Below are 24550 nucleotides of genomic sequence, written 5' to 3'. Positions count from 1 at the left end.
TAATAATGATGTCACGGGTAAAGTACTTTTGGTAATACGCACGACACTATTGTAATATATCATTGTAATTGGTCCAGTTTTAATAGGTACCACAGATACTAATATAAATGCAAAGTATTATAATTAGGTTTTATTTTATATCACATGTATAAGAAACATATTTCCATGACATCTAATATAAAAAAATTTTGCACAGCTAATATTTATTTTTCTGAGTATAAAAAATATTTTTTCATCATGATTTTGTACATAAAGTATTTGATCACATTATGAATTGTCTTAAAAATTTATTAGCTTTATAATCTCTTAAAAGTGTATAGATATCATTTTAGTACTTTTTGGCTAGCTAGACGCAAATCTGACCTAAAGGCAAATTGAGCATAAACAAACTTCATTCATATAAACATATAAAAGTGATAGTTTTTTTTTTTTGGAGGAATCCTAAATTATTTTGTGAGTTTGTTTCCACAAGCACTCAGTTAAACAAAAAGTACTCAAGATTTTTTACGCAAAATTAAACTGGATTATAAGATAAAACATTTGTTATCTAAATGGCCAATCGGTAGAATACTTATTTAGTTTTTAATCAAAATTACAAGTCAGTAAATTGCTAAAACACATGTGTATATGTAAGTTTTTGATCTAAAGAAGTGAAAAAACTTTAAAAATGCAATCTTTAATAACAAAATGAAAACAAAATAAATATAACTTTAAAAATCTAATAGAATCAAAAAATGATAACTTTAAATCCTACAAATGAACAAATGCACAAGAAATACTATACATAGCATATACACATTCATTAATTTTGACTAGTAAAAATAACTGCAAGCACCGATTTCATCACAGTTTTTATGGCAAAAATACATGCAATACTTGGAGTTTCGCAGGCTTCCAATGATAATATACAAAGAAGCTTCTCTCTCTTTTTTACCAGATCAAGAGTCAATACCAGTGTCTAATCCAAATATTTGTTTCCCTAATTCATATGTGGATAATGATACAGCCATCATTGGGACAACTCGTAAGTAGTTAATGGTCATTCCCCTAAAAAGTCCATTTGCTATGCCATCTTTTTTGTATGTAAGTACCAATATCTCAACAAGTCCTCTCCTGCAGAAAATTGAGATAAAAGAAGAAAGTTAACAATATAATAAGGTTGTAATAGAAAAGCAATAAGAAAGTAATGACACAAAATAAAGTTTGAACATTTAACTACATTTGATAATCTAAATTCATTGATGATCAGATTTAATTATCTACCTTGAAAGTAGTTAATTGTCATTTCCCTAAAAAAATGAATTTGTATACCATTTTTCTTCTTCTTTTTTTTTTTTTTTTTTTTTTTGTAAATACCAATGTTTAAGACTTCTTTTGCAGAAAATAGAAGAAATCAAGATTTAAGAAGAAAGTTAAAAATACAATATGGTTGTAATTGGAAAGTAATAAGATAGTTTTAATACAAAATATATATTGATTGTAGAACTTTATTTTGATAATATTCATTGATTGGTAATCAAAATTTGATAATCAAACTTGTAAATAGTTGATCGTCATTCCCCTAAAAGTTAAATTTGCTGTACTATCTCTTTTTTAAGAGAGAATCGATGTTTCACCAAGACCTGGAGAAAATCAATATTAAAGAAGAAAGTTAAAAATATAATATTATAATGCAGTATGAAAGCAAGAAGATAGAAATTAAGAATAGGAAATCTTAATGAAAATTAAGAAAGATAATTTTAATTGTTAAATTACATTTAATAATGTTGTGAACATAAATTAATATATGGGTTGGTTAAATGTATCAAAAGTGCTGATATAACTAACCAGAGAAATTTAAATGAAAGTTTTTTATTTTATTTTTCCTGGCACTAGTTTTTGATCAGGTTGAAAAAAAAAAATTTTTTAACATACCTTGTTATATTACGCTTCTTTCGGCTATTGTTAACATAAAAAGAAAATTTTTTCGAGAACTATAAATGTATAAAGGACAGTTGTATAACTATTACAAAATATTAAAGGTATGGATTTATTTGAGTCGAGTTATTGATTTTCAGTAATAAAAAAGTTAAGCTTTTAATTTAACCCTATCATGCTAATTATGATGTATATTTAAAAAGTATTGCAGAAATTATTAAAATAATAATAATAATAATAATATCTTGATTAATTTTTTATCCAATGATTGCATCTCCATAACCTAGGAATTAGTCTTAATGGTTCAAGGGAGTGACCTTAACTATGCTAATTAAATAGTGCAGAAGATGTTTTAAATTAAAAATCAGAAACACAAAATGAGACATGAAAATTTTTTTTTTCTGAAAACATAATTTTTTTTTTCGTTGATGGATTTGGATTTCTAACCCTTAAAAGTATGGGGTAGCTGCAATCTTGGAAATATGGTTCAAATAGTTTGTTCAGGAGAACAGTCCAAACTTTGGGCTCCTTAATGTTAATTTAACTTTTGCCACATTTCCCCATCAAACTTTCAAAACTTATCGAAATTTTTCTAAAATTCCTTTATGCGAGATAATTCTATAAAAAAATTTATTTTTAATAACCATTTATTATTATTTTATTTAATAATAGTGAAAAAATTAAAAATTGTAAAAAAAAATAATACCTCATTCTAATGAAGTTACGTATTTAAAATTTGATTTTTCAAGAACTATACGACAGTTTTCATTTAAATTTTATCGATTGACATAAAAAATTACGTTCTTTAAAATGATGTAAAACTTTTTTGTTCCTAACAATTTAAAATGTTTTAGATAATTATAAAATAAAATAATAAAAAATTACAATTATTTAAAATCATTTCTTGCAAGGAAATATCTTAGGATAAATGAATGTTACAGTTAAGTGCAAGCATTTTTTGATTTACTTAAAAAAAATTTCAATTAGGATACAAAACACAAAATTAACATTAAGAGTGGTATAAACTTCAGACTGGTCTCCTGACCAAACTATTAAAACCATGTTAATCAGATTGCGGGAATCCCTTATATTCTGAGGGTAACAAATCTAACTTTGTCGGGGAAAAAATTGTTTATTCACAGAAAGTACATTTTTGTGTCTGATTTCCTTAACTTAAATTATTCCCTGCACTAATTAATTAGCATATTTAAAGTAACTCATTAGGACCAATAAGATTAAGTCCTTTAACTCAAAGATCTGTTCATTAGATCAGAAGTTACTCCAGGTGACAAGGTTTTTTTCCTCGCATTATACAAGAAATATACTGAAAAATTAGCTTCTAAATCAAACTCTTGTTTTAAATATAAAAAAATGCACAAAAATTTATACATATTTCATAATTTAATTTACATATTAGATTTACATTATTTAAATAGAATTAGACAGCATATCTCAGAAAAGTAAAAGCATTTCAATTTATATAAATTGCCCCTAAATGGACATAAAAATTTATATATAACAGCCCTTATTCTAAATTATTATTAAAAATACATTATTTTCAATATCACCAATATATTATTAAAGCTACAAAAAATAAATAGTTACAAACATGGAGGAAATTAGAAACAAAAGAATCTTTTCAAAAATAGAAGTTACTCAGTTAAAGCTGCCAGCTCTATTGATATTCCTCTACAAGAGAGGGCACCACCAACTATGATACAAGTGACTATTTTCTTCATATTTTTGCACTCACTAACCAGTAATGAAACACAAATTCAGGACTTTCTGTTATCATATGCAAACTATCAATAAATATTTTAAGAACATTAAAAATATTAATGAGGTATTTTTAATTTAGATTTTTACTTTTAAAACAAAATATGAACTGAAAATTTTGAGTAACTTAGTCTTAAATAAAGAAAATATTGTGTATTTCCTTCAGTGAAAGAAAATATTTTAAAATATAACAATTTGATGCTTAATTTGCTGCAATGGACATTTGATTGATGCATTTTAAGCATAGAATAAATTATAAAATTAGCTTTGAAAATAGGTAAAGAAATCTTTAAAAAAATACTAAAGCTTAAAAAACAGAAAAATTTAGAAACTTTAATCAAAGCTTCATAAGAACTGAAAATAAACAAAGTATTTATCTACAAAAGTAATTAAAAATATTTTCTAATGATAAATACACATTATAATGTGTCTAATATGTAAACTATAGTAAATAAATTATAAACAGTTGTATGCTCATTATGATCACATAATTTTGATGTGCGGTAATTGCACATAACTGACTATTAAGAGCATTTAATTAAACATTAACTTTTAAACCAAAAATGATGACATAGCCAACATATATTTTCCGATGATAATAGGAAGTAGGTATGGGATTAAAGAATGATACACTCTTACAACCTCAATCTTCTTCTTCCCAGCATTAAACTGATTGTTCTTATTTATTATTTACTTCCAGATAATATGTCTGGCACATATCATGGTAGGTGCCAACCATGATATACATATTATAAGCATACATAATATAAATATACATATTATAAACTATTTTCATTTAACTTAATAGACTTAAATATTCACTTACAATTTTGTGAGTGTACTATTTATGCAATACATTAAGTACCTGTTCACTCTTTTATATTTAATGAAGTATTTTATTTTTATATTTAATGTGATCGTGAAATTTCTACATTTATACTTGATTTTTGTTTAAAAAAAGAAATTTAGACTGATTTTAACTATCACTACATTTAAGTATTTCAAACGCACTTATATCAGGCCTAGTAGCGATCTTATTGTGTAGAAAATACTGCTCAATGTCTGCTTACATTTTAATTGACATTTCATTACCATTAGAAAGACGCTTCTTTAAAGAACGTAAAATTTGGGAGACATGCATTGTAATAATACTCATTTTATCCCTTAAAATGTATAATTTAAACCTTCCTACCTCAAATAAAGATTTAGAAAGAATAACAAAGAATTATTTTTCTTGCTTTTTAAATGCATCTTGATAGCAATGCCACACAGAGTCATACATTTTTAGATACAATAAGCTTTTCTAAGTTCTATTCCTCATAGTTGCTATGTCATAGTCCCGACTAAATAAAAAAATGCTAATTGACCAACTATTGACAAAATAAGTTTTGTCTCTGTGGTTGAATTGACATTGTTGTAGAATGCCATAGAGTTCTTGCAGAAAGATTTTTAATTTGGAAAAATAAAAATTTTTGGCCTTTTTTTTCAGAATTTTATTTTAAATATATCCTTTTCATGCATTGAACGGGAGAGAAATGCTTGTGATTTTTCTATTCTCATTTGAGAATAAAAGAAATTCCATAACAAGTGGCTTCAGATAGAGTTTCAAATAGATAATATAAAAAAAATCTGAAATTGTGAATGTTTAAAAGATGGTTGGCTTCAGAAATGATGTTTTTTTCACATTTTTTATTTCATTTAAAGAACACAATATTTTACATTTTAATGAAATATGACTGCGAGTATGGATTTTATTACATATTCAGATTTGTAGAAACACAATTTAATTTAATCAATATCGTGCATTTATCACTTTTTAAAAAAAAAAATTTGGATGTAACAAAAATTGATTCAATAATTTTAACATAGTAGATATTTTAAATATATTAAGTCTCAATTTTCTTAATGTATTGGTAGTGAAAAATTTTCTAAAATAATCACTGAACTAATAAGCCTATTCTAAAAGCTTAGAGTAGATTATGAGATTAAATGATCAATTTGTATAATATATATATTTTCTTAACAAAATGATCTAAAGAAGTTATCAATTTTCCCTTTTTTTAATAATTTAAAATATTCTAAAAATGATTTTTTTTTATATACGCATGAGGTAGAGGGTTCTTTTGATTTCAAAAAAGCATCCCAAATAATTATACTTCTTTACACAAAATCTTGAAATAAGGCACTTCTCCTGATTTATGCTAATATGAGTCATTGTCGAAAACATTAAAATTATGTTTTCTTATAATAATAGTGCTTATTGACTGAAAAAAAAATCTAGATAAACTAAAATTACAGAATTAACATTGTAATTTTACTGTGATAAATTTGAAGTCTCTTTCAAACTGATTACATAACATAACTATAAATGGGCATAGAATGTTTTATGCATTTAGCTACAGATATGCACTATCAAGAAGTAAATTAATTTGTAAATTAATTTAAAAGATGTAATTAGAACTTAATATTATGCTTAATTGCATGTGTGCAACTCATTCTGCATAAACAGGTAGTATTCATAAACCCTGTGTCAGAATCGCAATGACAGGGCGGCATAATCGCAGAACAATACAGAGTGCTCGCAGAAAGAATTTTTACTTTTGAAAAGTAAAAAAAATGTACTTTTCTTTCCTACAGAAATTTACGCAAAATATTTGAATCATGCATTTAGATAATGCGCCAATATTATCATAAATTGAAGTAATGTTTGATTATATTTTCAGCAGTTATCAATTTTCTCGCGGATTTTAAATATCCAGATACATTTCAAACAATACGGAAAATTCAAATCATGCATTTGAGTAATTACTTTTTAAAACAAAATTCCATCGAATTTTTGGCAGTTATCGCTATTGATTTCTTCATAGTTTTTAAATTCGATATTTGCTATACAATATTATTTATTACAACAACCTTATCTCAAAACAAAACACGCATTTGAGAAGTCTGATTCGAGACATTTTGTCATCAATCTTTTTTCACCAATTACTATTTCATGATTTTTAATTTTTTTTTATTGTGATGATTATTTACAAAATGGGAAGAAGGAAATAATTTGTGTGCTCCCCCCTCCAACAAAATACGAGAATATCACCTGTAATGTTGGACTAAAAAATTATTACAAGTTCAATTAAAGAAAATTACATATATACAGTCAAACCCCGCTATAGTGAACTCCCGGATATAGTGAACAAAATGCTCGGTCCCGTGCCTTGCTACACACGTATAATGTTATTTTTAGTGGATATAGTGAACCAAAAAAGTGAGGAAGTTGGATATAATGAAATTTTTTCTGTCTTCGACTGATTCCCCCCCATTTTCTTTGTAATAATTTTTAAATTTCTACTTCAAAATAAATACATATACCGATTCTTAAAACCATCTATAGAAACTACTTTTATGTGCTCAAATGGCAGATTAGACAGGTTTAAAAAGCAGAATAACAGAAATTCAGGAAAAATTATCTGAGAGTCGGGAAGTGTTTCCATATCTGATGTTGAGGATTGCTCATCAGCTAATTTTTATTTGTACGCAAGACGAAGAGTGATGAAAAATAACACATTTTTTGCAACTACATAATATTTTTCAGTCATTTATATGAATATAATGTAATAAAAGGGAGGAGTTTGGGAACCATTAGTGAAATTGCCTGCGTAACGGATATAGTGAACTCCCGGTTAGAGTGAACCTAAATTTCGGTCCCTTGAAGATTCACTATAGCGGGGTTTGACTGTACATATATTTTATTAACACAGAGCTCTTGTTATTTTAAATTAGTAACATATATGTTCATTATTATTAAAAGTATCTTGTATCAGAAAGATAGTGGTATAGAGTTTTGTCGCAGATAGCTCGAAAAAAGTCAGCCATAGGATTCATCATATGCTAGAATTCAAAAGAATAAAAATTCAATTAGGTGAAGATCACAAGTTCTGACTACAATTTTCTTCAAAAGCATCATCTTGAAATTAATTTAATACTAAAATTTACAGAAAAAAATATCTATTTTATAATACACATGAGTAAAAAAAAAAAAGAATTAACTCACCCAAATTTTTGAGTTTCAGCTGTCATTGTGCCTAACTGCATTTTTCTGCGAGCAACATCCAGTGGGTAGCTATAAAAACATATGCATTTTTTTTTTTTTATAAAAGCATATTCTGAAAACTGTGTACAGCTAAAAATTAAGAAATGTTTGTGTACAGAAGGGTAATATTTTGAGTCAAACTAATTTAGTCATAATTCCGAGATACAATAACTTCAGCAACCAAATTAGTAGCAACAGTAAATTTTAAATCTATTAAAAATATATTATAAAAAAAGCTATAAAAAATTGTGCACAGAAGCATAACATTTTGTCTGAAATTAATAGACTAATTAGTCATAAATCAGGGATGTACTAACCAAATTAGTAGCAACAATAAATTTTACAACTATAAAAAATATTTTATTAAAAAAAAGTGCTAAGAATTGTTTGTGGCAAATTAATAAACTAATTAGCCACAGCTCAGGGAAACTGTGACTGCAGAAACATAAATAATAAACTAACTACATCTGGATGAAATGGGAATTATTAAGAATGTAATTAAGAATTATTGAAATTGAATTATTAAGTATTCTTTCAACACAAATTAAATTTTTTTTATTAGGAGTTTTGCCATCATTTTAATCAGAAAAAAAGAAAATATTAAATAGGGGTCTGATAGTAAATATTTGATTTTGAATCTGTGGAGAAAAAAAAATTTTACTCTTATTTTTCCGAAATATTGGAAATCAAAGAATCAATAATATAAAAAATAACATAAGGTAGATTGTATTAAATTTTAATAGCATACATTGTATTAAATTTTGTATTAAATTTTAATAGCATACATTGTATTAAATTTTAATAGCATAAATCAAATGGTTGTATCTTGCATAAAAAATAGTAATGTCACACAGTCAATAGGAAATACAAATGTAAATACAAATGTAAATGGAAAGATTTCTTCCAAGCATAAATTTATGGCTTTTAATTCTTAACTATTTTTGCATTCAATAAAATGCTTTTTTTTCTTTTTATCTATTTTTTTACATGGCAAACCAACATTCTGTAAAAGTGATAAAAGAAAGCTAGCTCTAAATACAAATTTTAAGATTTAGAGATATTTCCTCATGCTCTGATTACAATGAAGGCAAAAACTTATATTTAAGATATAAATGAACATTAAATCCACAAATTATTTCAAAAATGAGAAAATATTTGTTATTTTTTTTTAAAAAACAAATATTTAAAAACTTCAGACTTTTTAACAAAATTTATATGAGTTGATGACTATAGAAAAGTGACAAAATCTATCTATTCATGAGCTATTTATTATTCAATTTACAATTTAAAAAGTGTCAAAAATAAGTTTTTTCTTGCTAATAGTGCAAGTGTGCTACAGTCACCAGATGGAAAAACTATTACTATGGAGCACTATGGAAAAATTAATCACAGAAAGTTATTGATAAGAAAATTTATAACATTTTTAGAAAAAATACAGAAGTAAAAAAACAAAGCAAACATTTCCAATGCTTTATAAATTTTATGAGACAATTTTGGGACCAGAGTTTTTCAGGATACAATTGAAAAATGTATCCTGAAAAACTCTTCAGAAAGCAGAATTTACAGACACTCAAGTACAATTACAAGCAAAAAAAAGAGCATAGGGTATATTTTGTGCAACATGCACCAAAGCAAAAAACAATGTGGATAAAAAATTCATAAGCATCCACAAAATTCTACATTTTGGACATCTGAATAAAAATATACAATTTCTAAACATGCAGGTGCTTAGAGCTGTCCCATTAGGCAAGTAAAGAATTTTTTAGTTGCTAAACATTAATACTTCAAATGAAGATTTAAAGAACAAAATCTAGGGTCCATATAAAATTTGCTAAATTAGGTTCTGACTGTGCTGAAAAAAGAATATGAAAAACATTTTAAGAAATTAATTTAGACAATGAATTATATTTACTTAATCATCGCAAACACACCAATTTAAAAATAGGAAAGGAAAAAATTCTTATATACAACAGTAACACAACTTGCACAGAGAAGGGTGAAAATAATATCTATATAATACTTACGATACAGTTTGTGCAATACCGCCTGCAAGGCCACCACAAAATAATTTAGCAGGTAATGTTAGAACTATGCCTCCACTGCTACTTGAATGAGATCGACCACATAATTCTGGCCTATATTCCAATAATAAAGCCTTGCTACGCTCAAACACATAGAAAGAGAGACCTAAATCGATTAAAAATTAGGTTAAAAAGTTGACTTAGAAAATACAGTAAATATTCATTAAAGTAAAAGAATTATAAAAAGTTAACTATTCTGCATCGACTAAGTGAACTATGTCAACTAATAAGTTAATCTAAGTTAACTTTTATAATAATTAATTTTCAAATTATAAACAAAAATAAATTTTCTACATATGTATAGATAAACATTAATAATATTTATAATTTTTTCAGAATGATATGCTAGAACATAGTTTTGTTATATCTTTATTTAAGATACCACAACATTAATTGCTTCATTTTTATAATTTGCATTAAATTTTGGAAAGTTAATATTTACCAAGGTTGTAAAAGACCAGTTTTTTTTTCATTTAAAATAACAGGTTAAATATTTTAAGCCGCAAATTAAAAGTAACAGTTTAACCAGATTTCCTCTTATTTCATAGAAACCTTATTTAAGCCAAAATCGATGAAAAGAATTTTCAAATTAAATTGATCTGTGGCCATAAAGTTACTCACTAGTACATTAACAAATCTGTTGTGGATAGACAAATATTTATACTGACTAAGACCCAAATGGTAAAATTGTATCGTGAAAACCAAACAGATGAATATTTAAATCTTATTTCTCATAATATATTTAGACTTTCACAAAATCATTTTATGATTTGGAAATAATGAATTTAATATAGTTAAGAGTTTTCAATGCTATCAGTACAAAACATTTTAATGAATATAAAACGATTCTCATTTATTGATTATATATATAGAAAAAGTTAATTTATTTTTACTATAGTGTGATGAATCTACCATACATGCTTTCATTAACTTGCCAAAAATTTTATCAAAAAACATGAAAATAAAGCAAGAGGAGAACAAATTGACTAGGATGAGAATACAAGGTTCCACTTCCAAAAGGCTGGTGTTTTTATATAAATCAAAACCTCTTACAATGATTTAAACATTACTTTAATGATAGATACCAAACAGTGCATAAGTAACACAGCATACATCAAAGTAACTCATAAAGATAAGATGCTGATGGATGAAAGATAATAATAACTACAGAAATCAGCAACTAGCACAGAAGTACAAGTGACAGCTCGATTTAACTTCCATGAGATTAATATAAAATCAAAGCAAATATATTTTAACAAAAGCTAAACTACTATAACTATATAAACTACTTAATTTAAAAATATACTAAAATATATGATGTAAAAAGACAGAGTTCAATGCATTCAAATAACTCTGTAACCTTGCGATAGACCACGTTTATCGAAAGAGGTGTAAACAAAAATAATAAATACAAATAAAATTAGGAAGTCAATTAATAATATTAGTTGAGCAACACAATTAACGCCACAAACAACTGGGGGTACTGGACTGGAGATCGATCGTTCTATGATTCATGTCAAAATTACGATCTTTGGATTAATGAATGGATGTATGAATGGGTTCGCCTTATAAACAGGTATGACGTATGATGTGGCGAAGTCGAATTCTTGGCCATAGATGGCGCCACTGAAAAAGAAGAATCGCACACTCTGCCTTACATTTGCTCGGTTTCACCAAGCAGGCTTGCCCGTGTGGCAAGTGGCATTAGAACCAAACAACAGACAAAAAATATTTATTCGTAACCGTAGTGTATCACACTAACAAGATAGTTACCTGCTGATGGAATCTTGGCAAGAATTGTAGGTGACAAGCCTTTATAAAGAGCAGAGATACCTCCTTCCTGAATAATAACAAGAAATAAACAGAATTATAAATATATTTTTAACTTGCATTAAATCATAAAGTAGTCTCTTATGAGCAATTAATAATAAAGCATAGATTTTATGAATTGAAAAAGAAATTAAATGTGGATGCGCTTACTCTTCTAAACATTAAACTAAGTGTATTGCAAATTCCAGAATATACATGTTCACCAGTAACTTGAAATGCCAAACGTGCTCTCACAACATCTAATGGATAAGTCATTATTGAAGCAGTTACCCCTATAAAACAAATAAAATAAATTTAATTAAGAATTATATGAAACCTGTTAAATTATTTTTTAAATAAAATTTAAAAGTTAAACATATTTCCAATAAATATTCACAAAGGAAATTCACTGACTTTCCTATATCATTTCAACGAAGCTATAGGTAAATCCTATTTTTATTCAAACCGGTCATGTTTATTAGAAAAAAGGGTTGTTTTTTTTCAATATTTAATACGGGGAAAAATTTAATACAAGAAATACTTAAACAGTTATTTCCTATACCTATAAACTTGATGTAACATAGAGTAATATTAATCTCGTAGTGAAGTTTTTAAAAGTAACATTTGTTACAGATATTATAATTCTTTGCTTTAAACCTCAATGGCTAATTATTGTTAACACTAATTCTAAAACTAGCTGTTTTTTCCAGACTTTTTGCAGGATTTTAACAAAAAAATTTTCTTGACTTTTTTGTAGGAATCAAATTCTTTGACTTTTTAAATCTTCATTAAAAAGGATTTAAAATACCTAAAATATATTATTTATTGTAACTTTTAAAGTTATTAAATTCTTCATTGCTGACTTAATAATGATTTGCTGACTATTTCATTACTTTAAAAATAAATTCACAGGTGCTACTAGACTACACATGGTAACAATAATTGATAAACAACAGCAAATCCGAACACTATAATCACCTAGAGGAGAACTGAGAGATCTAGTTATGAAACATTTAGTAATATGCTGATATTGTGTATGTTTTGGTATTACCTAACACTCCAGATTAGCCAATTACAGCAAAAAGGGCTAAAAAAAAATTCCAGTTGCAATTTGTGACACTGTTACAAAACAGACATTAAAAAATAATAGGAAAAAAACATGTTCGGTTAGCTTAAGTTTTTTTTTTTTTTAAATCAATTTGACACCTCAATAATTTTTTATGCAAATATTCTAAGAATTTCAACATGGTTTTCAAAAGCTTTGATATTTTTAAAAGAATACTATGTTACCCAACTTCAGAATAAGTATTTAAGTAAACTTTTTTTGAGGGATTCAATTTACGAAAATTCCATTATCAGTTCAGATACTCGTTGGTTTTTTTTATTGAAAGCTATCACTATGGTTTTAAGAATACTAATATTTTCAACACAATATTACAAGAACAATATATCAGAAGGTTTCCTTACGTATTGTATTATGATTTCTTCATGTTAAAGAAAAGCTTAACTCAAGTGCAGGGAATTTTTACTACATTTACTGAAATAGCAACTCTTGTTATAGAAAGGATAATAGGAATATGGCAAGGAAATGCAACAATCAAACGTGTCTTATATGAACAATTGATTTTAAATCTACTACAAATTATTTTTCTTAAAAAATGGAATATTTAGATTGAAATTCTGTAAATTTCCTCATGGAATACTCAGCAATTTCAAGGAACATGCAAATGCTTGCAGAATGTGTAACAAAAATATACTCTGTTGCATGATTCGTAGCAAAGACCAGAACAAATTGCACTCAAGGAGCCAACTATTTGTGGCACCTTATTAATTCTTCGAGGTACCTGTCCAAAGCTTCAAAATTAGTCATCAAGATCGAAACATACTGCCATGTATTTCAAATGACAACTAAAAACACATCAAAACAGTAGATTTCAAGAGAATTCTATAAAGCAGAGAATCAACAAACAAGACAAAAGAGATTTACACCAACTTTATCCCTATCTTGAATTGCACAGCTGAGGATTACACTGACATTTTAGACAGGAGTAACTGTTTGATAACCCAGTCACCGATTATTGCACACTTAGCCCCTGGAAAGATTTACCAATAAAGAATTTGAAATTTCACATACGGCATTTTCCTTGCCACACCCAGAATACACATAGAAAAAAGGTAAAAATGGTGACAGAAGCTTCAACAAAAGTTTACGGCCAGGAAGAAAAAAAAAAGACTGGCTTACTAAGTTAAAAATTCAATCAAGGAAAATGGTATAAAATTTCACTACTAAATTAGATTACTTTGTACAGCCTTAAAATTTATTATTAGATAGTTACTACTTATGGATCAGTTACTAAATAGTTAAACATGCGGATTAGCATATTTTTTTTAAACACCTGTTTTTTCAATACAATATTATTTTCACATGTGAAATTCAGACGGCAAATATGAATGATTACTTTTTTATTCACTCGATTCTCAGCGCTATTACAATGCCATAATGAAATCAATGATTTTATAATGGCACTGTAATAACGCTGAGAATCGAGTACATCATTATATTTTCAATTGTCTTAACATACTTAACTTACTTATCTTAAAACTAGAGTTAGCTTAACATTTAATTTTGAAAACAAAATGTATGGACAGGGTTCCCACTCTATGATGAGATTGAAATTCAAGGACTTTCCAGGACTTTTCAAGGACCTCAACAAAATTTTCAAGGACCTTAATCTAAGACCAATTTTAAAAATTATTCTCTTCTATTTTACTAGAAGCAACAATGCTTGTTGTGGCAATAATTAATTTCAAATATAATACCTAAATGCTTTGCCTATATAGAGAGAAGAGAGTATATGTATTATGGACTAAAATTTATATTTTTTTAAAAACAACCCTACTGGTTTTACATATTAATTCACAAAATCATTTTCAGCACAATCTATAACTAATGGTAATGAGGTGTTAATGGTGAAATCCTTTAATCCTGTGTATTTCCATGTGAAGGCTGCATGAAAGACAGAGCTAAATCTTAGGTATTCCATATTCCATGACTATTCCATAACCCCCTCCTCTCTTCTATTAAACATCGTTTTTGAAATTATTCATCCATAATTTACACAACCTTCTCTAAATGTTATGCAGCAACAATTCTTTCTGAAAATAAAAATTAGAAGGAACATATCCCATTTTCACCATGTTTAAAAGCATTATTCGTTATGTGTAATCCACAACTGCCAATGAATATGACCTGGTGGAAATATTTCTCTTTTAATACACACTGAAGCTTCTAATAGAATTTCCAATTGACATAGGGTCGATCCATGGATAACTGAAGTATTTTAGAGAGCTTTTATCCATCATCCATGCATTTGTAAAAAGAGGACAAAATATTTTCTGCAGTTCCATGACCCATAAATTGGGAGGTAAGATACTTAGTGCAAACTTTATTATCAATTCCTTACCATAATGTCCATCTGCTTAGATTGTAGAGACTGATTTAACGTCTCATCAAAGAGTACAGTGTAGCAATCAACATTCTTCAGCTCATTTATAAGAATCCCTTTGAAGTATAGTGCCAATCCAAAGGAGCCCAAATAGGCTCACTTTGTGGCACTACAAAAAAATTGTCTCGCTATACAGCTATCAGCAAACATTTTGGAGAACAATTTACTAATCCCTTCACAGGAGTTACATGAATAATTACTAGGGATGCACTTCAAACTCCAGCGAATTTCAGCATCAAGCACATTCCTTTTGACCAGATAAGAAGACAATGTTACCTCGGCCACTAAAGTTTCTGTTTCACATGGGGCACACGATGTTGAAGAAGTATTTACACCAGATGAATTAGATGTTGATGTCTTTGGAAAAAGAGAACTCAGGGCATGAGACTGCTTTTTTGTTTTACCTTTCTTTCATGTGTGATTTCAGAGCAGATTCTTCCATTTTTGCGATATCGATCTCCTTCATGCATAATCGGCACTTGGCTCTGAACTTCTTTTCGGGCATCGATAAAATTCATTTTTTATAAGCTTGATTATCCATCCATTGGGGATTAAAATAGCACTTCCCAGGCATAACTAGTCTAAACTACGTAACACAAATACGAAGCCGTGCCTTTGCGAATACGCTTTACAATGAAGTTTTGAAATGACGCAAACGTAAGGACAAGTGCAGATGGTAAAACGGCAAATTTATTGAAAACTACAAGGTACATATTGTTCCAAAATTCGAGAGTATTCCAGTTTCCATAAGAAAAAAGAAGATCTAAGCATATGCGACAGAAGATGAAGTGGAGTCTCGCCACAAACGCATTGATTGTCTGCTGTGCTCCGTGCGCTTGGCAGACACCAAGACGCTAGGCCCGGTTAGAAATGGTGGCGTTAAAAACCACGTGAGAGAGCTCGGGAACAAAACAGAAAGAACGAGAAAGATCCGCGAGTGTTTTATAAAAAGGGCCACCGGCAGTATTGGACAAATTCAAGGACCTATCAAGTTTTTCAAGGACCTAAGACGTTTTTCAAGCACTTTAAAGGACCTAAATTTAGCAAAAAAAATTTCAAGGACTTTCAAGGACTCTCAAGGACCGTGGGAACCCTGATGGAGGATTTTGATTAGAATTAGAAAACATTTCTTAAAAATTACATGCTTTTTTTATATTTATTATTGTTTGATTAGTTAATTTGTCCATTTAACGTGTTTTTCCATAAACTGCTCTAACAATTTTAATTAACTCATTCTACAACAGAACAACAAAAACATTATTTCAAATGTTATGCTGTTAAAGAAAATCTTCAATTATTATTTTATTTTTAAAAAAAATCTTTGAAATATAGCATAAAAAAGAAATTACAATTACCATTTCCTTTTAATGCTAAATTCCACAAAACCTTTTAGTACAAAAAATGCTTACAGTTTTCAGCAAGCTAATTAAAATTTCGTGGTCTGTATTTTTCCATTTACAACAGTAGGGGATATTGAAATATTACATAAGACTCCAGGACAAGGCTTTCAGCAAATAAATAAAAAGATTTTAATCTAATATATTTTTCAGTTCATAATAATCAGGGTGATGTCACTTAAGCCCTTAAGATGGAAAGAATTTGAAGTTTTCAGCAAATATGTTATAATCCTACGTTTTTCAGTTCCTATCTTAAAATATTACATTAGACATTACATATTACAATACCTAAGAAAGGAGAATGTTTGAAGTTTTATTCTGGAAAATTGCAAAAGAAATAAATTTGGGAAATTCTCTAAAAAGCATCATGCAGACACAAAATAAATATTTTAACACATATTTACAACAGTACAAAATTTATTATAAAATTTTTCTAAAGAAAAATAATTAATAAGCAGTTAAGATAGAAATGAAAGCTATTACAGTACAGTAAAAACAGAACAGAGCTGTTATATTACTAATGTAAAACAAATAATAATTAAATTCTTAAAATGGAAATATGCTATCATTTATACAAATATTTATAAAGCATAGTTGGCAACTTGCATGATCATTGTGAAAGCTTTTACAAAGAGGTAGCATAATAATAATGGGAATGAATGGGTTATGAATGTTCTGGGTTATGAATGTTCTGGGATATGAATGTTCCAAAATTAAAACTGATTCACCATATCTAACATATATATATTGGATTATGGAATTGTTATTGCAAGAGAAATAAAATAAGATTTACCTTTTCAAATTAGGATTTATACATTTAAATATAAATAATGCCCTTACCAAGAAAAAAGTATTTCAATAACCATCCAAGTTGGCAATATTAAGCATATAATATAATTTTAATTCATTAACTTGCATAAAAGTTTTATTCAATCTCTTCTAATAGTTAAAGAAAAAATATTATTTAAAAAATATATCAAATAAATTACCGACAAGAGCCTAATAGTCCTTTTTATAAATAAAATCAAAATATTATCAATAGAAAGAAAGAAAATTAGTCTATCAATACTAGCAATAGGTAAAATGGTTGCATATTTATCAGTTACAGAGAATAATTATATTACTTCTTTAAATTAAAATATAATCAATTTCCCCTAATCATTGACAGAAGAAATATTTTTAAGAAATATTTTGAATAAATCTCTGTCACTATAATATGGATCTTGTATATTTGTTGACTGATGAAGAATTAGACCACAACAATCTTTTTTCTGATACTTAAAAAAGTAATAATAAATAAACAAAAAGACACAAGAGCAGAAATGTTTGATAACTAAATTCAAAAGTTCCAAAAACATAATATTTATATCAATAATCAATTTTAAGGATTATAGTGATTGTGGGAACTAGAGCGGAGAAAAAATTTAAATGTTGTGATGAAGAATTTTGGCTCATGTACTTCACAAGAATTTTGGCTCATTATTTTAAAAAATTTCAACATCAAATTTAAATAAAGCCATCACAACCTTGAGGGTAGTTCACATGAAAATGAAATGCAACTTGATGAAATTTCAAGTTCATTAGATAGCCTTTAAGAAAATTGAAAAAATGTTTGTTTTGTGACATTTACATTGGAAACAAGTGTTAGTTTCAGAATTTATTAGAGCGATAATTCATCATATAATGCCTTAAATTACATTAAAAACAAGTGCTAATTCCAGAATTTAGTATCCGTTATATAGCATTGATGGCTTTTACATACATTTTTTAAATAATATACTTTCGAAAAAAGCAAAATATTTAATTTCTATAAAAACAAAAATAGATATTAAAGAAAACAATTATCCATAAAAGAGAAGAAAAAACATTATAAAATACCATAATAATATCATTTAAAGTAAATAAAGTTAAGATAAAAAATAATTACCAGCTGCCGAACCAGCAAAAAATTTTGAAGCATGAGATGGTCCAAACGTGTTTTTGATCACCTAAAAAAAATTTTGTTAATAAAGAAAATATAAAATGTCACCAATAGAAATTCTTAATTATACTATAAATTGTACACTATATGATGTAATACTAAAGAAACTGATCATGATGTTTTCAAAATAACTTGTAATTAGTCATAAAAATAGAAAATGATCAACCAAATAAACTCTTTAAAATGATTTGCGTAGCCAAATTATTTAACAAAAAATAAGCACCTTTTAAGCTCTTTTCAAGCACTCAAAAAATATTTTTAAGCACTTTAAAAAATATCATAACTAGGCAGGGTTGGAAAGTTTTTGACAGTTGACGGCTTTATCTTGTTTTAACCGTCATATCAAAAATATTGTTTTTGACAATTGTTAAAAATCCTTAAATTTTGAATCATGTAAAATGAATGGCGTTTTTATACGCTACGGATTGACAATATGCCAAAATAGATTAGATAGAACAATGCAAACTGTGTCTTTTGCATAATTCGAAGTGAAAATCAGCATAGTAAAGGAAATATCTCATTTCGAAAAAGGGAAAACAAAGCACTTTTTAAAAACACTCAATGAAAAAAACACTTTTAAGGGCTTAAAAAAACGAAAATAAGCATCTTTAAGCACTTTTTAAAAATGCTACACATCCTGTTATAAAAATTCATTTGTTTATCAAGAATTATGAATAAAAAGATTAAGATTATGTATGTCAGGTGTGTACAAAAAGAACAAGATTTTTCATTAAAAGATAGTGATGAATTAATAACTGATATAAAATAATAAAAATTATATAAAAATATATTTTCAAAATACATGCAATAATATGCTGCATGAATATCACTACCACTTAAACATAATTTATTTCTTCATATGTAAACAAAGTAGATTCAGTAGAGTCTTGATAGTTTGAGCATCAATTGTTCCATATATCCGAGATAGTGAAGGAAAAAAATCATTATTGCTTCCAATTAATGATCAACACACACACAAGTAGAATGATGACAACGACTGGCTTTACAACAATTACTACCACTGAATGTTGAAAAATGCAATTATAGTTAATGATCACATCATTGATGAAGACTATTTGCCACTGTAATCAGCATGCGTGAATAATCTTTATCAGCTAAATAAAAAAAATTGCAAGTTGTGAAAACACCAACATAACAGTGGTGGGCAAATGGCTAAATAGTGATGAACAGTTAGAATTGGCAGATGCTGTCATTCTAAAAATAATCGAGGTTCCGGCAAGACCAGAGGACAATAAATAGGAGAATCCATCAGATTCCATGCAACAAATGAGCCACAGTGAGGGTGTAGCTGCTCTATAGTCTGCAATGTGATGCATGGAGTAACAGCCCCAAACAACACCAACCAACATTATGCTACTTCGACATTGCCATGATACTGCTGAGCAAAAAAGGAGCAGTGTTTTTAAACTAAAAATGTTAGACAATTATTTTAAAGTACAAATAACTTATCGCAGTAACATAATAAATGTACCCTGAACCTCTAATGCAAGTATATTTTTTCTAAATATATTTTTCAATTAATGAAATTAAAAAATTGCTTTGTTTTCATTCATTTAAACATTTATTAAATTTTATATTTTTAATAATTCAAGTATTCAAAAGTTCTGAGGTAGGATCAGCCCAGTCTATCTTAAATTATAGAGACTCGATTGTGTATAAATGATATTCATGCAGTTTCACCCCTTTACTTCTAACTTATCTTTAATTTCAGCAAAAGTGAAAAGAAGGAAACCAATATTAGAAATAAAACCAAAACCAAATAAGCAAGTAAAAACCATTAGATGATTATTTAATACGAAATCATAATTTATGTTGCATAAAACAAAAAAAGCTGTAAGCATAAAACAAAATATTAACAATTAAAATATGTTCAATTGAATTAAAATAATGTCAAGCAAAAAACAATTTTAAAAAAAGTACTTTTTTATAGAATTCAAAAGAAACAAATTGCACAGCCCCATAAGGAAATATTCTTATCATCTGGGCACCATTTCCTTTATACAGTCCTGTTATACTTTCTTTCTCTACAATACTTTTCAAACAGGTAAATATTCCTAAGAAAAATGTAAAAATATTAATACAAAATGAAATAAAATATAAAATGCTGTTGCAAAAACTGTGCAAACTTAAAACTATTTATCACTCACATTCTTTGAAACCCTTTAACACTACTATATAAAAACTTTTAAAATGGATAATTTAAAAAAAAAAAAAAAAAAGGTAGATTATCTTCCTGTGCGTTGCACAGAATAATTCTTCGAACTGTTTTTGCAATTTAAACTCACTCATTGTACATACTATTGCATTTTATTCTACCTTTTTGTAAAAATTATGGTTATATTTTAAACATAAAGCTCTAAATGCAATTTCCAACCACCATCCTAAATCTAAGAGAAAGACACATCAGCAATAGAATTATAAGAACTTATCCTAGAAAGATCTATTAACAACTTTTTTTTTTCTTCCTACAACTGTAGTTTCATTAAAACACCTTTCTCTTGCATTAATTTCTAGGCACCATTAAAACTAAGAAAAGCTTTAGATTATAACATAACCCTTGTAAATTAATAAGAATATTTAAAACAAAAATATAACATTGTTCATATCACTCTTGACGCTCGGTGGCTGAGCGGTAGCGCTTCGCGCTGTCGTGCCACAGGTCCCTGGTTCGATCCTCGGGCCGGGCAAGGCTGACTCATCCTTTCATCCCTTCAGTGGGTCGATAAATGAGTACCAAGCACGCTTGGGAACTAAACACTGGGGGTTCCGCGTTCGGTTGACCACCTGACCGGAACATCTGCTCCTGCACCTCAGAGTCCAAGGTCAAGAAAACTGAGATGGGCACAGTAGGCCTTGGCTCGCAAGGGCTATCGTGCCGCTGAGTTTAGTTTCATATCACTCTGCCTAACTTCTAGTGCAGCTTCTTTAAAGCAAAAAGGAGAAAAGATATTTGATCAGTGAAAGAAAATTTACATTCTTATGACCTAACAACAAGTCTATTTTGAGAAAAAATAAAATAAGAATATTGTGAATTTTAAAACAATAAATTATTTGGAATTTTCAAGAAGAAAGTAAATTAAGTAATGGTTATTTAGTTTTTCTCAACAAATAATATAACTACTTAATTTGAGATGCTGAATAAAATTCAAGATTAAAGATATGGTAATGATATATTAGGACAAGTAACGACAATTTTCGAAAAGTCAAAGTAAAACCTTTTCATCCATAGGTTAAAGGTTTTGTTTTGTGTGTGTGCGTGCGTGTAATGGCAATGAATGATTTAAAGAGTGAATGATTTAATTGAAGTAACCATACAAAATTTTTAAAAAAATAGAAATTTACTTTGAATTGGTGTTTTCATTTAACAAGTAGATTAAAAAAAAAAAATATTTTCTTAACATCAGTTAGTAAATTCAAAAAGCATTATAAAGTACCTTACCTAGATGTTTATAGTGTTGATTGTGAGCTTGGAATAATATTTTAATACGATCTAAGGGAGCAACAGCACTTTTTGAACACATGCATGCAACACCTAAAAAATAAATAGAATAGTGATTTACATAAAGCTGTACCGAATTCATTTGGAACATTAATGAACAAAAGAATCCTGGTATATAATGACTACTAATAAAATTACTGGTTAGTAAAATTAATCTACGCACGAAAAATTTTACTTTTAGTAAAAAATGAAAAAGATAATCAGCCTCTTCAAGTTCAAAAGTTTCTCTTTCAAAGCTTGTCTTTTTCAGATTCCTCCAAATTTTTTTATTTTTTGCATTTTTCCTACCAATGCAAACGCATTTTAAAAAATATATTCATATTATTAAAATCATACATCGCGATTGCTATCATCACAATTTAAATTTTCACAACGTGCTTCGTATTTTTAGGATTCTAAATCAAATGTCGCAATTTGTACTCGCGCTATTTATAAGCCACTTTTGTAATTTGTGTTCAAGTGACTTAAAATTTATACATTGAAATTTGTATTCACGAATTTTTTAAAAAAATCTGTGTTTTTCAAACAAATTTTTCTAAAATGAGTTGGCCAGAAAGAGTTAAAACTAGTTAAAAGAGTTAATCAATACGTGCTGAAAGTTTTTAAATTGAGATTTAGTGTTTTCATTTTATCTCAGTTTTCCTATATGTATTTTAAAAAACACAATAAATAAATAAATAATGCTTTTTTTTTGTTTGAATATTTAAAACTTCCTTTGGGACTACACTTAATGGGAAAATTTAAGAGTCCAAGTTAAAAAAGTAAAAAATGGAGAGAAAAGAATAATTCAGATAAAAATTGCCTTTGAATTATAAAAGTAACTAAATGCCCATCATTATTCACAGTCAATGATCTTCACTTGTTCTTACAGTTAAAAAATATTAAAACAGCCACAACAAGAAATTCAAACATAAATAAACAAAAGATTAGATTGAATATGCACATCCAATAAGATAAATCATATAATTTAAGAACATCCTTTCTTAAAGACATCATTCAATGAAAAGAAAAAGTAGTTTAAGAATAACAAATGAACTACTTTAAGTCAGTTACAGCTTTATTACAATACAACTATGAATAAAGGCTGGGGTAAAAAGTTAAAATTTATTTTGTGTTAAATTTGTTAACTAGAAAAAATCGACAAAATGATTTTCTTTCTCTTTATTAAAAAAAGTACTGGTTCAAACAAAAATTAGAATTATTGCTACCACCATGTTGAGGCATGTTGCAATTAGCCCTTCATTCAAAATTTTTCAGTGCACTTAGTTAATATTATAAAATAGATCAAGATATCATTCTCTTATTTAACAATTTATGATAAAACTAATAACTATTTTACAATCATTAAACAGTAATTCAGTTATACTTTGTCTAAAATAAGTTGTAATTGATTTTTTTTGTATTTCTCATATAATTGTAAATTTAAAAAACTTGTCAAAAAAAATAATTATTTAAAATTTCAAAGTACTTAGGAAAAACTTTTTCAACTATTCATAAAATTTCTTAGGAGAAAACATTTAATGAGTTCTTTTATTAACAAAATGTTAAAAAACATGTTTCAGAGGAAAGTTGGAGTGAAAATGAAACCAAATTATTATATTTAAACTTGATCCTATTAAAACCATAGATCAATCTGCATAACCAAATCTGTGCTATTGGAACAAATCATAATAATTCAAAACACAATAATAATAAAATTAAATTGAATAAATTTCAATGTTAATTTATACAGTTCGTTTTAACCCAGGAATACAAATGATAGTGAAGTATCCATATGAATCCGGTAGCGAATTCCTTAATGCAAATAGAATTACAAAAAAAATTTAATATAGCCTAAAGCATTTATAAATTCATTAAAACTAGTAAAATGAACTGCTAAGATAAAAATTTAAATTATCGAAAAAACAAGCTTAAAAAAAAAACACCTTAGTTTGGAACTAAAAGCAATTTATTCAAATAGTTTTAAAGTAGGAAATCATACAACCTCCAGCAATAAAAGACTTAAAATATAAATCAGTTTTTTTCGGTTCCAAGACAGAACCGGCTTTCTTTTCCATTAGAGACATTGCACTTTTTACGGGCGAAAATTCACAAACTAGTTATAGATAATTAAGGTTTTAATTTCTGAGACACAGACAATAGTGGCACTAAATAGTTAAACAACCATGTTTCAGTAAACAAAATACTAAAATCTTATAAAATTAAATAATTTTATATTGCATCATTTAAATTTGACTTCAACTTCGCCTCTTGTACATTTTTAGACCGTTGAACACAGATGATCCATAAATTAAGGACCGTTGTCGCTGTATGCGATTCACACACTTCCAATCGCTGTCAACAATGACCAACTAGTTTCATGCGCCTGAGGAACAAATTCAACCAATCAAATTCTCATTCACAGTACTTTAATGTTGGTGACTTTAATCAAGTAAGAATGGTCCTTTATTAAATCACACTTTAAAAGGAGCAATCT

At 27.5% G+C, this 24550-nt stretch overlaps 1 protein-coding gene across 1 annotated transcript; it reads right to left on the bottom strand.

Moving 5' to 3' along the window:
* Positions 1-657: 657 nt before the first annotated feature.
* Positions 658-24344, bottom strand: LOC107449765 (mitochondrial coenzyme A transporter SLC25A16). The gene is made up of 9 exons (XM_087152287.1): positions 24059-24344; positions 22015-22107; positions 20496-20629; positions 18501-18561; positions 11842-11963; positions 11635-11701; positions 9805-9967; positions 7742-7810; positions 658-1113 (listed from the first exon to the last, which is right to left on the bottom strand). The coding sequence occupies exons 1-9, from the start codon at positions 24138-24140 to the stop codon at positions 939-941; spliced, it is 966 nt and encodes a 321-aa protein (XP_087008413.1). The 5' UTR covers positions 24141-24344; the 3' UTR covers positions 658-938.
* Between the last annotated feature and the right edge of the window lie 206 nt (positions 24345-24550).

The sequence above is a fragment of the Parasteatoda tepidariorum genome, chromosome 9, assembly GCF_982258835.1.
Source record: "Parasteatoda tepidariorum strain Cologne lab strain chromosome 9, Ptep-v5.0, whole genome shotgun sequence".
NCBI classification, from domain to species: Eukaryota; Metazoa; Arthropoda; class Arachnida; order Araneae; family Theridiidae; genus Parasteatoda; species Parasteatoda tepidariorum.
The sequence above is the reverse complement of the archived record's forward strand: the minus strand, read 5'-3'. Positions and strand labels throughout refer to the sequence as shown.

Bases quoted from the DNA above. Each gene is read 5' to 3' on its own strand.
- LOC107449765 (XM_087152287.1), bottom strand. From the start codon at position 24,140: ATGTCTCTAATGGAAAAGAAAGCCGGTTCTGTCTTGGAACCGAAAAAA. The intron at 20,630-22,014 runs GTAAGGTACTTT...CATTTTTCTTAG, and splicing joins TCAACACTATAAACATCTAG to GAATATTTACCTGTTTGAAA. The intron at 9,968-11,634 runs GTAACTATCTTG...TAATCGATTTAG, and splicing joins TGCCAAGATTCCATCAGCAG to GTCTCTCTTTCTATGTGTTT.